This window comes from Bos indicus x Bos taurus, chromosome 2, assembly GCF_003369695.1.
Source record: "Bos indicus x Bos taurus breed Angus x Brahman F1 hybrid chromosome 2, Bos_hybrid_MaternalHap_v2.0, whole genome shotgun sequence".
NCBI classification, from domain to species: Eukaryota; Metazoa; Chordata; class Mammalia; order Artiodactyla; family Bovidae; genus Bos; species Bos indicus x Bos taurus.
In genome coordinates, this window is record NC_040077.1 from 126346175 (window position 1) to 126361034 (window position 14860).

The 14860-nt window shown below is 48.3% G+C and overlaps 1 protein-coding gene across 1 annotated transcript; it reads right to left on the reverse strand.

Annotated features, from left to right (window-relative positions):
* Positions 1 to 467: 467 nt before the first annotated feature.
* LIN28A (lin-28 homolog A) lies at positions 468 to 11813 on the reverse strand. Its single transcript, XM_027524287.1, has 4 exons — positions 11783 to 11813; positions 11131 to 11315; positions 1496 to 1680; positions 468 to 768 (listed from the first exon to the last, which is right to left on the reverse strand). The coding sequence occupies exons 1-4, from the start codon at positions 11811 to 11813 to the stop codon at positions 552 to 554; spliced, it is 618 nt and encodes a 205-aa protein (XP_027380088.1). The 3' UTR covers positions 468 to 551.
* Between the last annotated feature and the right edge of the window lie 3047 nt (positions 11814 to 14860).

The following is a 14860-nucleotide window of genomic DNA, read 5'->3' on the forward strand; positions in this document are numbered from 1 at the left end:
GCTGTTCCCTCAATCACCCCTTTACCTGTCATCATAACCCATTACTTGGGACAGTTCTTAGCATTCTGTCCCAAGAGGGGGTTATGAGGAGAGAAGACGAGGAAAACCCTGCCGCCCCCCTGAGATGTTTCCTCCCATGGAATGTAGTGGCTTGTTGGTTGGGTCCATCAATCTGTTCTCTTCTTAATCTTTACACTCTGATACGGGAAATATTATTCCACAATCTTCTTTAAGAGTAAAACAACTTCCCTACCCAGGCCACTTTCAAAAGCTGGAGATTCTGGGGGTGGAGACTCAGATAAAGCATGCAGGGAGGGTTAACCCTCAAAGCCCTCATATGCATTTGGAAAGAGCTAATTGGAGTTTCTTTGCCTCACCCCTTCTTCCCACCAAGAGGGAAGAGGGGGTGATGCTGTGGACTCCAGCCTCAGATATATGGCAGTGCCAGCTGCCCCCTACCCACCCTGTCCCCACTTTCTCCACTCTGCCGATTGATGCCTGCTCCTCAAAGCTTTCTGATCACAAAAGGATAGCCCCCACCCACTGTGGCTTCAATTCTGGGCCTCTGGGAGCATGGCAGAGCTATGGATCTCTTCTTCCTCCTCCCGAAAGTAGGCTGGCTTTCCCTGGGAGCTGGGAGCTTGCTGGGCCTTCAGTGGGCACGAAGCTACCATATGGTTGATGCTCTGGCAGAAATGGCACTTCTTGGGCTGCGGTGGCAGTTTGCACTCCTTGGCATGATGGTCTAGACCTCCACAGTTGTAGCACCTAGCATCAAGCAAGATAGTAAAGTTGAGAGGAAGGCGTGAGACGAGATCACAGTGTTTCCTGAGTGAGGACCCCTGGGCTCTGGTTTTAGTTGTAACTTTGGATCCACTTCCCTTCCTGGAGACCAGTTTCCCCACTTACAAAAGGGGTATATGACTAGATACCTGAGTCTTTTCCAGGCCTGTAATATCTAGATGGCAGCTCGAGATTCATGACAAATTGAAAATACCAAGAATGGAAATCCTGGACCTCAACTGAGAACTACCATATCCTTAAAATCAGTACCTCTCATTCATTAAAATAGAGAAGAAATTAAAGGGCCAGAATCTGTTTGCACACAGAACTAACATGAAAGAAACCAGTCATTTGGAGATGAGGTGAAGAAGCAACAGCTACAGCTGTACTGTCTTGGCCTCACCATGTACACTTTCACATCCATGGTCTCCTTTAGTTCTAAAGTAGCATGTGAGGTTAGGATCACAGTCCCCATTTAGCAATCAAAGCTAGAGCTCCCAGAACCTAATTACTTATCAAGTAGAAAAGTAGGTCATGAAGTACCCTCCACACATACATACCACCCTCTCTTCGCCTCCCACATCCAGATGTTGCCAGGGACCACAGGCTTCACTTTATCTTTGGCATCTGGTCCAACCAAGAAAGGGAGAGCAAGAATGGAAGAGTGCTCATCATCCCTACCAACCCACAGAAGCTGCCTTCCAGTCCATACCTGTCTCCCTTTGATCTGCGTTTCTGCATATTCTTCCCTTTGGGCCGCCTTTCACTCCCAATACAGAACACCCCCCCAGGGCCGGTGACTCGGATAGATTCCAGGCCCTTGGCGGACTTCTTAAAGGTGAACTCCACGGCCTCCCCCTCCTTCAGGCTCCGGAAGCCCTCCATGTGCAGCTTACTCTGGGGGAGAGAAGCATGGTAGATTTTAGTGTTAGTCTTCATTATTACACCCCAAACACCAAAATCTGCATACACATGTTCCTCTAAGGTTGGAAGAGTAAGGGTGTAACGTTTCCATTTTATTGGTAAAGCCACTGTGATTGGAAGAGTCACCACATTTAGAACAAGAAATCTACATCACATAAGGAACAATCACTATGTAAACAGATGCCGTAGCACTTTCTGCAGCTATTCTCATGGGAGGTTCCCAGTAAGATAAACAGCGGGAAAAACCGTTAAACATAGCATTTATAGGAAATCAACCAGTGTAAAATTGTAAAATATAAAGGAACAGGCCTATACACTTAAAACACGTCAGTCATGAAAAACAAACCCCTACGAAGGAAAGACACTGAGTGCCACACATGATTCTGATTGGCTCTTAGAACAGCAGAAAATATTAGAAGAACTGACAAAATTTGCAGGTGGAATGTAGGCAAATGTGTTAAGTTCCCTAATTTTGATCATTGTACTGAAGTTACCTAAGAGAAGAGCCATATTTTAGAAAAAAAAAAAAAAAATGCTGAAATATTGTAAAGATAAAGATGCTTGAAAATAAAGCAAATAGTACAAAATGTTAACAATTGATATATCTGGGTAAACGTTATATGGGAGTTTTTCATACTATTCTCGCAACCTTTCCTTAATTTTGAAATTACATCAAAACAATGTCACTGAAAGTCGAAGGGAAAAGACAGTATGACCCAAGCAGACAGATCAGTGAATTAGAAGAGAAAATCTACTGGAAGATCCAAGAATAAGTGCAGAAATCAGCAGGTGAGGAAAAGAATTCCATAAATAGTACTATTGAGAAACCAGTTATCCACTAGAAAATGAAGCCAGAAATTTATACTTTGCATCATATGTATGCAAAATATTTTGGAAAAATACCTAAATTGATAAACCTATAAAAAGTTACTATGAATCAATATGAAAGACTCACAGAACAGAATAATTTACAGGAGGGCCTAGCATGATACATATATTCAATATCTCACTGGTTCAAAAAAAAAAAACAAAAACAGGAAACAAAAATACCATTAAAGCCATTCAAAAGAATGTAATGTAAAGTCCTTGCTTTGTTCACTGCTGCATTTTGTCACCTAAATAATGCCTAGCACATTTTGGATGAATTAATGAACAAGGAGGTAGGCATTAATTATATAACTTGGGAAGAGAATCAAATTTTTAAAGGAAAAGACTTCAAATACCATGTGGAATGATCTCACTGAAACACTGCTTGTTTGAACCAAAATTTTAAAAGAAAAAAAGGAGTTATTCAAACAGTTGAGTGGCAACACCAGGGTCAGAAGAACCCAGAGTTCTGGAATGGATAGCCTATTTCACTTTGCCATTTTCTGCATCAATAACACATTAGTGAATGACAGCCTCTCCCAGACCCCGTACAAAACAGACTTCATTATAGATATCTTCCAAAATATCCAAAGAACATGTCAAATATGTCAACAAGGTGTAGTCCTTGTTGAAAATGTGGTTCAGAAGCAAAAGGGATCACCATGTACCTAGTCCTGGCTTGAGGCCTCTTATGGTGTTGCTGGCGGGGGTGGGGCAAGGTGGCTATTTCAAACTGGGACTTAGATGAAACATGCTCTTTTGCCAGATGAGATCCCAATTCCTCAGTCACATATTTCTTTTAATTTAGATGGTATTGCTTAAGACAAAACTTCCACTGAGGTAATTAAGAGCCTAGGCTCAGGTGTCGGATACATCCTGGTTCATGAAATACTGATTCCACCAATTTCTGGCATTGTGTTTGATCTTGGTGAGTTACACTCCTCTGGGTCTCAGATCTTTCAGACAATGGGATAACAGTAGCTATTTACCTAAAGTTTTAATGAAGATTAGGCAGGCAGGACATATGCTCAATAAATATCAATGAATGAAATATTCCAAAGGTTTGGGATCCTCTCCCTTCTTATTCACATAGAACAGCCAGGGTTGTGATGACTCACTCCCTTCCCTCAATCTGAATGTGGAGCGTTAAAGCAGAACATTAAAACATTTCAGAAAGGTGAAAATTCTTTCCTCCTCCCAGTTGCATAACCACCACCCTGAATTTGATGTTAAATCTGACGTGTCTCTCTCTTATTGAGCTAGGACAAGCCAGTGAGTCAGGAGACGCTGGAGGATCCAGACCAAGAGCATTCTTGACGCAGGTAAACTCAGCTTCTCCCGTTTGCCTAGTGGGCTCTTAGGGTGGAACACTCCCACTTCTGTCTGTGATCAGCAGATAGCTAAGTGATTAAGAGCAAAGGTTTAGAGTCCTACAGCCTATCCCCGCTTTCTGTGTTAGCCTACAAAATGGAGTAAATACTAATTTTATGGTGGTGCTGTGAGGTTTTATGCATGAAAAGTAGTTAACACATTGCCTGCCACATATAAATCCCAAGTGGCAATTATCACCAACCTTTTCAAACGGGATGAGGGCAGGGTAACGGTGAGAAAGAACTGTCAAAAGACCCAGCATTTTAATCCTAGTTTTTATCGCTAACTAGCAGTGGAAACAGAAAAATATCCCTTCTCTGAGCTCCAGTTTACTGAGCACCGCAATCTTCTGCATCTACCTTTCAAGGCTTACTGTGAGAATCAGAGGATAACATAAATGGGGACATGTGAAATCAACTAGTCCTTTTAGTTCACCTACTCTATCACTGGAGGATTTGAGGTCAGCTTAAGACCATCTTTTCCTTTGAAAAGATAAAGGGAAAAAAAAAATCCCTGTGGGCACCTCACCATAATCAGCCAAGATTTAGACTGGTGGTCTCCAGGGGTGGCTCCTTGGCCCCCCCCACCCCACCCCTTTCTAAAACACATAGTTTGAATTCCTCTCTTATCAGATAGGTAATCAGCGTGCAGCCCCACTGAGCCTGCCTCACAGGGTCTGCATCAGAAAGGAGCCTGAAATTCTTGCTACCACCCCCCACCCCACCAACCACACACAAAGCAGGGCCTGGGCCCCGCCCCGCTCTCCATCCCCTCCAAAAAAGAAAAGACCTGGGGGGGGGGAGGGGCAAGGCCTGAGCTCCCCCAATAGAGCCCTGCTTCGGGAAACAAAGAGTTGACACTGGTTGGTTCTGGTGGTCAGATTCCTGGAGTTCCAGAGGATGCAGATTCCCCCTTGACCCCCCCATCACACATTTACCACATTCACCAGTTCCTTCCTTCCTCTCCATGTAGGGGGTTATGGTCACGGTGAGAGCAATGGACACCGACACCTTTCTTTCCTAGTCAAGCTTGCTGACCAGCCAAAGCCACCACCAGCAGCCATCTTTCCTTCTGACCTACCCTCCCACCCTTCCAGGGCCTCCAGTCAAACCTTTTTTTTTTACTGAGGGGCCCAATTAGGGTCCTTTATTCAGATAAATTATATTATAGGTGGGAGGGCTGCCGCCGTCCCATCTTCCTTTTCCCCTTGTCTGTGCAAGGTAGGAGTGTGGGTAGCCTGCAGTGGAGGAGAGGGGAAGATGGTATTTAATCAGACAGAAAACAGTTATAGGAGGCATTTTTTTTTTTGGATGGCAGGGAAGGATGGGCCAGCTACAGTACCAAGGCCTTCTGCACCCCCAGTACCTCACCGCTGCCTTTGTAAGTCATAGAAGGGACCTTATGGGTCACTCAGGGAATGTGGAGTAAAAAACTCACAGCAAGCCGAGTTTCCCTCAGCTTGCTCTGTGAAATTTGGATAAATAAGCTCTGGTTCTATAATTATCTGTAATTGATCAAAGCTTGGGTTTATGGTTTTTCTGCAATATCCAGCACCATTCTGGCTCAAGACTACCTAGAGTATGGCTATAACCCTCAATTCTAGGTGCTTAGCAGTGCACAACATTTGCAGAAAAAATCTAAGTTCTCTACTGTCCAAAATGACTAATATGTACTGATGCTTACTATAGGCTAAGTAGTTTTAAGCATGTCGCATGCTATAACACATGTGACCTTCACACCAAGCTTTTTATCATGCCCCCTGCTGAATTCATGGAGGCAGAGGGGTTAAGCACCCTGCCCAAACTTATAGTGTGAAAGCCCTGAGCTGACTTTGTATCTAGTGCTCTGCAATATAATGCAAGGCGCATAGACATTTTAAAACCTTCTAAGAGCCATGCTGAAAAAGTAGAAAGCAATTTAATCTTAATGAGTTAGTCCTGAGGTGTCCTCACAGTTCAACCCAAGCCTCATTCCTAAAGGGAACGTTTGGTAGGAGGTAGGAAACCAATGGGTTCTATCAGAAGCAGTTTATTTTGTCAGGGAGAATGGGGAAAGAGATCTACCCAGAACCAAAGGCTGCCAGCATACACCCCTCACATCCCTTTGGCTCTGACGCAGCCAGGACCACCTGTTCCTGCCTGGAATTCTCCACCAGATGGTGCTGCTCATCAGCCTGTCTGCACCCAGGTAGCCGGAGGGAGACTGGAGGAGAAGAGAGGAAGGAGCCGCAGTGTTCTCAACTCTGCACCTAAGAATTCACCTAGAGTGATCTTCCCAGCTCCTTGGGACGGGCATCTTCTCTGTGATCCTGAGGAAGATGGAGTTACAGGGGGACTGAGCTCTGATGAGGATCCAACCCAGGGTAGGTCCTGATAAAGATGGGGCTGTTCCCTCCCCACCACCCCCACTCACCCACTCAAGAAGTGAAGAAAAGATCCTGGAGTTTTTAACCAGAAGCCCAGTTGCTCTTCTGCTCTGTTGACAAAAGCCATTTACTCTCTTTACTGGTCTGAACTAAAGAACTCCAAGCTGAGTCTGTACTAATTGCATACTATCCTGGAAAGTTTTCTTCTCCTCCTTCACCTCCTTTGACCTTCCAGATATAACACTGATAGCAGTTGCTATGCTTGCCTGCAGGAAGAAGGGAGGGGTGATGTGCCTCAGGCTGTTTCTCAAACAAAAAAACCCCACCAAGGAATTGCCACAGGCTGGAGAGTATGATAGTTTTGATAGATGGATTAGGAATGTTCCAGCAACAACCTTGCCCTGGAGAAAAATCAATGAAAATCATTTACATGGCAAGTAGTGCCACTAACCACAAGCTTTGCTCTGGATGGTGGCACAGCCTTTACTTGGAACACTTCTAGAAAGTATGTCTCTTCACTAACAGAAGGACTCAAGATCTCATAATGCTCAAATTAACTCACATGCTTTTCTACCAACTTCCTGAAAAAAACCCACTCATTTAAAAAATCCTTTCTAGAGGAGTGAACGACCATGGCTGTAGCCTGCCAGGCTCCTCTGTTCATGGGGATCCTCCAGGCAAGAATACTGGAGTGGGTTGCCATTTCCTTCTCCAGGAGATCTTCCTGACCCGGGAAGATCAAACTTGTGTCTCCCGCATTGCAGGCAGACTCTTTATCCTCTAAGCCACCAGGGAAGATGCTCTGGAGGAGTGGAAGGAAAACAAAACACTTTCCTTTCCTGATGGTCCAGTGCTTAAGACTCCTCACTTCTACTGTAAGGAATTCGGATTCGATCCCTGGTCAGGGAACTAAGATCTCCCATGCTTCATGGCCTAATTAATTAATTAAAAATAAAATAATAACCTTTTAAAAATTCCCTATTAAGATGGAAAAGAAACTAATGAATGACCCTTCAACCCATGGCTTCCATATCCTCTCTAGAGCTGTGATCAGCTGGAGTGGATCAGCTGTGATCCACTACCACTCCACAAATTTCCATGGTGTTTTTACTGAGTGCCAAGCCCTCTTCAGGCCCTGGTCTGGAAAGACAGCAACCATCAGTTCACATTCTCTCCCTATCTCCAAGCTTTTGGTCTGGAGGAAGACCTGCTGACAAGGACCCCCAACTGTGAGTGCACTCTTGATTTTTCAGGGGCCCCTTCGTTCCTCATACTCCTTTCTTCAGCCCACCAAGTGCATACTAGAAAACTAACCAGACTACTAGTCCCTCTTTTCAAAGTGTTCAGCTTAGAGGAAGAGTTAAGAGAAGTACATTAATACCTAAACATAAGGAGGGTGATCAGAGGCACTAGTAAGGTTATAAACCAGGTAGGAAAGATCCCTTCACATTCTCCCTGCCCCCAAACCCGAGTCTTAATCTAGACCGGACTGAAGTTGCTCTCACCACCCCCACTCATCCTTTTCAGAGAAAGCAGGCCACGTGGCTTCAGCAGTTTCTTGGTACTGGAAAATTTCTTCTCTTAACCCAAACTTGGTGCCTTAGTTAAATTTGGACTCTTTTGCCTCCAAGCATTCTAATACAGCATTTTAGCCAGAAAGCTATTTTAAACAGATTTGAGTTCCAAAGAGCTGTGGGAAAAAACAGGGGACCTTTTCCTGATTTTCAACTTTTGCACATCTGGGGGGGTTGGGAGTTGGAAGCACAGGAAACAGGAGGTTTCTGTTAAAATGGCCAAAACTTTTTAAATGGCCATGGAGAGTTGAGGTTTCTTAGTCCTTCTCAGGCAACCAGGAGACAGTAATTAGCTCTTTCTTGCTCCATCTTTTGATGTATTAACTGTTTCTCAACTGGGGGTAAGTTTGCCTCCCGGGGTGGGGCGGCGGGGCATTTGGCAATGTCTGGAGACAGTTTTGGTTGTCACAACTGAGGGATGCCCAGAATGAGAAGTTATCCTGCTTGAAATATGTCAGTAGTGCAGAGACTGAGAAACCTGGATTTAAGGCAGGCTAGCTGCCATTATGATGATTCTTAAATTCCCCCCAAATTCGGGGACAGCAAGAGAGTTCTAGCCTAAAACCTGTGGCTGAGTTCTGTACCAGGGTTGGTACAAAAGTCTTCTCGATTTATGGGTTTTATTTACTCATTTTTTTTTTAAGTCTAACGGTAGGTTTTCTTTCCCACATATCCACCCCTATTGGGCACTGAGGGTTGGACAGGTAGCATAAGAACAGTGACTCGTGTGTTGGGAACCAAATAGGCCCAACCTTGGAAATGTCTAATTGTGTCCCCCATCCCGTTTCCTTAGGAAAGGGGCTCCCTAATCCCCTCCCCCAGCAGATGTTATCTTAGGACAGTTATCCTGCTCACCACCCACACCACCAGTTCCAAGGTACCCACCACCAGCAGCCAAAGGGGAAGTTTCGCTGTTAAAGAGAAATGTCTTACTTTCTCTCCATTTTGGGAACACTCTCCTTCCCTAGGAGAATTTCTAAGGATTGATCTGCATCCACCTAATTCCTCTACATTGGATCCTCAGGGAGATAATTCAGATTTCTCAAGTGCAGGACTGGAATCACTAGTTTAAGTGTTATGGTAGGGTTTAAGGATCAACCTAAGCCCCAGCAGTGTGAAGACAGAGCTACCAGGTATAAAGTTCAGGGAATTTCCACCATTGTCCTCTGGCTGTTAGCAGGGGGTGTTAGGGAAATAAATTCTTGATTCCTTATCCCAGCTCAACTCCTTCTGATAACTTATTCAACTGTGGAATGTCCCTGGACAGTCCAAGACCCCAAGTCCAGGTTATTTCCCAGCAAACCTATCTGAAACAGCATGGTGTGGGCTCCACTCCCCAAATCTGAATCTAGTCCCCATTTCATTTTATGCCATCCCATATTTCCCAACTGCTTTTGATCCTAAAGGTTAAGTGGGCTGAGGCACAGATCCATTTGCTCAGGAAAACCTTCTCTGGGAGTTGGATATCACCAAAGAACCTCAGAGGGACTACCTTCCCCTCGATCTTTCCCTGTGTGGCAGCCTTTGGAAGACAGGCAAGAAAATGTTGGGTCTGACTCTTTCATTCCAAGCTTTCCAAAGTTGGGGAAGGTGTCCAGTTGTCTCCAGACAGGGAGAGATTTTAATCTCTTTGTGATCTGATAAATGGGGAGCTGGCCACCCTGCTGAGGAGGGCCATTCAAAGCTGGTTCCTGTAATAAAGTGATTTAATAGATCTAAAGAGGCCAATTCCCTTCTTTCTCCCACAATTACTTCCTGTGGGTTATCATTCACATATGTAAATGAGACAGGGAGGGAGGCTAGCCACCAGCCAGAATTAGTCAAATGAAGGGAAGGGAGTAAAGCTGGGGGTGGAGGAAGCAGGGGAAGCCAGGGGGCAGCCAAGCATTCTGCAGCTGACCCTTCTGGCAGATGTTCTAGGAGCCCGGTAACCCCAGTGTTAACTGGTGGATCCCCATCTCCCTGCGTCCTCTCTCTCCCTTGTCTCCCCATTCCGCGTCCTCACTGAGGGCCATGTGGGGACTTCCCCGCTGTTTCCCTCCAAACAGTCTACCCAGCATCTCCCCTCTCCACCCCTCCCCCTCCAGAATACCATCCCTCAGGCTCCAACCCTTAATCCCCACATCCTCCTTTCCCCTCCCCCACTGCTCCTAAAGCCAACCTCCCCAAAGTAACCCCTCCATGCCCGGCCTGGGTGTCAACCTCCTGGGTCTGGGATTAGCAATTTCTTCTCAGGTCCAGCCCCAAACCTCCAAAGATGAAGGGAACACAAGCAACAACTTCCTTTACATAGTGGTTACGTGAGGCTTCCGAGGTACTCAGGAAGGGGTGGCCAGGGAGGAGGGAAGACAAAGTCTCTGGTTCCTTGTTTGAGGCTGGGAATGTTAGGACGGCAATCAATGGCCGTCTGGGGCCATAAATGCCAAGCTGAGGAGAATAGGTCCTGAGGCTAGCCTCTCTCCACCCCCTGCCCTGCGACACTGAATTTCACCCCCCACCCCCCGCCTCTGTGGTGCCTTGCTTTAACTGAGAACTTGGGGTTGCGACCTAACTCCCTCCCAGGCTGGCTCAGGAGTCGAAGGCCAGGCTCTTTGCCTTTTCTTTCCTAATAGGAAATAGACAGTAAGAGCCCCGCTAGTGATCCATGTGCCTAACACTGTGCTCTTGAGGAACTTCCAAGCCCCCCAAATAGATCCTTCAAGGATCTGCCAAACCCATCCAGAACCCCAGGGCTTGAGTTTTGGGTGACCACCTGGGTGAGAGGGCCCGGCAGAATTCTCGGCTTTCCGCCGTTGGGTCCCGAAGCCGTTTCCCTCCTTTCCTCCAGGCCGGGAGCTCCATTCACAAGATACAGAAACGCGCGGGCGCTCAGGGCTCTGCTCTGACCGGGCATGTGCTTCCCTGGCCGGCCTGCTCGCCCTCCCCCCACTGGCAAGCACAATACAACCTTAGTTCTGCCACATGGGATCACCTCCCTGCCCCCTGCCCAGGGGAAAGAGGTAACAGACACGTGGTAAACCAGAGGGGTTCCCGGAAGGGGGTGGGGTGTTAATCATCGGCTCTTCCCCCGCTCTCGTCCCGTTGGAGTTAATAGGGACTCAGAACTGGGGTGCCTCGGCAAAGACGGGAACGCACAATGGGGGCCCTGGATCTCCCCTCAATCCAACAGCCGAGTCCGTCAGCCCACCCTCGGATACGCGCGCCAACATCCCGCTTCTGCGGCAAAGTTACCAGAATCGCTCTCACCTGGTGCACAAAGACATCCACCGGGGGGTCGAGCGCGACCCCTGCGCGGGCGGTCATGGACAGGAAGCCGAACCCCATGCGCACGTTGAACCACTTACAGATGCCCGCACCGTGCAGCAGCTGCGGCTCCTCCGCCGCGCGGGCCGCGTCCTCCGGCGCCTCCTCCGGCGCCTTAGCGCAGCCACCTGGAGATTGGGAAGGCGCTCAGCTGGGGGGCCACGGAATTGAAGGGCCCCCATCAGAGAGCCGGCAAGGAGACCCAAGGGTCCAGCCCGAGGCTGGACAACCAGGAAGCTGCAGCTACAAAGCAGCCGGCGAGAAAATACCTGTCCCGGCCGCCTCCCGCGCTCCCCCAGCTTAAACTGAGGCCAGCGGTTTAAAAGAAAGTTTTGCTTTTCTTCCCACAACACGTTGCCCGGGGACATGCGGCCAGACAGGCCCCTCCTCTTCTCTCCCCCCGCCCCCGAACCTTCAGCTTGCTCGCCACTGGGACACCAGGGTTCCTGGCTCCAGAGATGGCCCCCAGAAGCAGGAGGCCGCACAGACTTGGAGTCCTTGGGCTAGCCTGGGGGACACTTCCCCACCTCTCTTTCATGTGGCTTCGGGGCGCCCCTGCCGCCTAAGGTGTCCCTAGTAAGTCCCGAGGTCGAACCTGCGAACTGCTGGTTTGACACAGAGCCCATGGTAGTCGGCTGAGCCCGCGGCCCCGGGCCCCTGCTTGGGCGGCTGCTGGCCCCAGAGAAGTCCGGAGGCAAAGGGGTGGCTCGGGGAAGAGGCAGCTACATCTTCCCCAGCACAATAGCGGTGGGAGGGCCCACGGCTTTTCAAAGGCTCCCAAATTCTAAAAGACAATGACCCAACCCCCCGCGGGCAGCCCCCCTCTCCTCCCTTCCCCTCCCCTCCCTCGCCTTTCCCCTCCCTTTCCCTCCGGCTCCAGCTCTGGCCCTCCCCCACCACGGCGCTCTCTGACACCTCTGGGGTGTCCCTTCTCAGAACCTAGAGGTTTGACACCCCCTCCCACAGACACCACATCTGGAGATTGGGGCCGTCAACCCTACAAGTCTTGAGTACCCGGGAATTTGGGATCCCGCACTTTAAGGACTCGGCGGGGGTCCCCAAAGCAGCATACAGGTGGGGGGCATATGGCGGGGGGGGGTGCAGTTTTAAAGCCACGTGACTGTTCACACACAGACACACGCACACACACACACACACACACACACACACACACACACACACACACACACACTTATACACCACCCCCACCCCCCGTGCAGATAATTATACATTCCAGAGAGTTGGGGGGGAGGGAGGTGTGAGCCTGGCAGCGCTGGCCAATCAGAGACACAAACCACCTGTCAAGGGAGAAATGGATGAGCCCTCCCCCTCCCCCAGCCCTGGAGCGCCCCTCCCCCTCCCTTCCCCTTCAGGCCTCCGAGCTGACCCGGCAGCTCGGCGCTGACCCGCTCTCACCCCCCACCCCCGTGTGCTTAGATAGACCTGGAGTTCAGGACACTGGGAAGCCTGGGATGGGGAAGCAGTGGGGAGGTGGGAGGCCCAGCGGGGCCCATCTCCACTCCTGACCTAGGCGCGGCCTCTCTAAGTCTGTCTCTGAATGTCTCTGAGTTTCCCACCGAGTTTCTCTGGATCTCTCAAAGCGCTCCCAATTGATTCCGTGTAAAGAATTCTTCCTCATTTCCTTCCAAATCTAAAATCTGACCCACGTGGAGTTTCCCTAGAGAACAGAAGGAACTCAAAGAGGCTTGAGGTGTGTTCCTTTCTCCACCAGCTGACCTCATCCTGCCCCCATGGCCATCCCATCCTCATCTGTGGTTGGGATCCAGACACTTTTGGGTTCCCAGGCGCTCCTCGCTTCAGAGTTCTGCCCTAAGTGCGCTCCCTTCCCCACAGTGAGGTTGGTGGGGGAACTGGAGTAGGGACTCTCCTCTCTTGAAGAGTTAGCCTCCCCTGGTAGGAGATAAAGAGGATTGGCCAGGGGGGTGGCTAGTGCCCCGGTCGGAGATGGACAATGGCCCGGGGCTCAGTGCACGGCCCTGGCCCTGCCCCTTCACTTCCGGTGCTCAGTTCAAACTGGACAATGCCAGCTCCGGCCAGTTCCCCTCCCCCACTGCTACAACCCATTTAAAGGGACAGAGCCTACTTTCGGGGGCATCCGCTCACTGGGAATTCAGTCGTCTCCACTAAGTGTGCAGAACCTCTCGTGCTCCTGCGCCCGCCCGCGCGCGTATGAAATTGAGAAATAGAGAACAGGGATGAGTGGGGGTAGGAAAGGGGAAGATGAAGGGGAGAGCAAGGGGCTGTGAGAGATTATTTCTCTCTTCTATCAAGAGTGCTCTCCGAGGGACTAAAACTTCAGCGTAAGAAATGGGGGATAAAAAAAAGGGGGGGGATAGGAGGTTGGGATAAAAAAGACAACTGTGGCCTTCAGCCTAAAAAATACAAATTATTAAGAAATATCACTAACAATGTGACAGTCCCAACTGAGGACTCTAATTAGATCTTCCCAGAGTCGTGCAAGTACATCAGCCAAGACCGTTTTTTATTTACATAATCCTCCCCAACTAAGTCTTATCTCCTCCTCTTACTAGAGCCCTTAAAATGTACCCACTCTCAGTATCTCTCTTCCTAAGATTCAGGAGCAGGTGACTAAGGTTTGGCTGAAGAAAAGAGTGCATAAGAGAATTTAGCGCTCTGCTTTCCCTTGGTCTGCTTTCAAGTGAGACGTTCCAGGCAGGCGCTACTAGCTTCACTGTCCAGGGTCCTGAGGGCGGCGGAAGCTCTGTCCATGGTGCTGAATAAAGACCCGCTCTCCTGGTTCCCAGCTCCCAGTTTTGAGAATGCCTTCTTGAGTTCTCACCTCCACGCTCTTCTCAGAAAACCTGGTTCTTCTCAAACCGCCCCCACCCGCTCAGAGGGCCTGACACATTGGAGGCTTTCTTGCACTCTAAAGAGAGGGCATTTCCAGCCATACGTGATTCTGTGAGAGTGGTGTAAGTATCTCAAGCTCCTCTTCAGAAAAATGGTGCATGTAGCCACAGAGAGTGAAGAAAGAGGAGATACTATTTTTTAATTCACATAAAATAAGACTAGAGAGACTAATCTTTTTTTTCAATATTATTTCTCTAATTAACAGCACTTTACATAGGAACGCAGGCACTGGAATCAGATAATCTATGTTCGAACATCTATTTATAGCTCTGAAAGCTATATGCTTTCTATGCCTCGGTTTCCTCCTCTGCCCGATGGAGATAATGAAGATTTAACTCTCAGAGTTATCATGAGGATAAAGGTAGATTATGTAAGTAAAGCTTTTAAAAGTGTCTAACATATAGTTAGCCCTTAACAATGTAAATTATTACTATTATTATTATAGCTATTATGCACGTTTGTCTCTTTGTCCTAGAACCTGGTGGATCATTTGATCCCTGAGGACTTGGACCGTTTATGTGTTTTCTTTCTGCACCTTCTCGCACATCCTTATCAGTACTTAGCACAATGGCTGGCCCTCAGAAGACATCCAGTTTCCTGAGGGACTTCCCTGGTGGTCCACTGGTTAAGACTCAGCCTTCTAATGCAGGGGTTGTGGGTTTGATCCCTGGTAAGGGAACTGAGATCTCACAAGCTGCATGGTGTGGCCAAAAATTAAATAAATCTTTAAAAAGAAGAGTTTCCTAAATAAGTTTTAAACATTTATTTTGATTGAAGTATA

Excerpts from the sequence above, each read along its gene's own strand:
- LIN28A (XM_027524287.1), bottom strand. The coding sequence starts at position 11,813 with ATGGGCTCTGTGTCAAACCAGCAGTTCGCAG. Across the intron at positions 11,316-11,782 it reads GTCAAACCAGCAGTTCGCAG|GTGGCTGCGCTAAGGCGCCG; the intron begins GTTCGACCTCGG and ends CCCAATCTCCAG. Across the intron at positions 1,681-11,130 it reads TGGATGTCTTTGTGCACCAG|AGTAAGCTGCACATGGAGGG; the intron begins GTGAGAGCGATT and ends TCTCTCCCCCAG.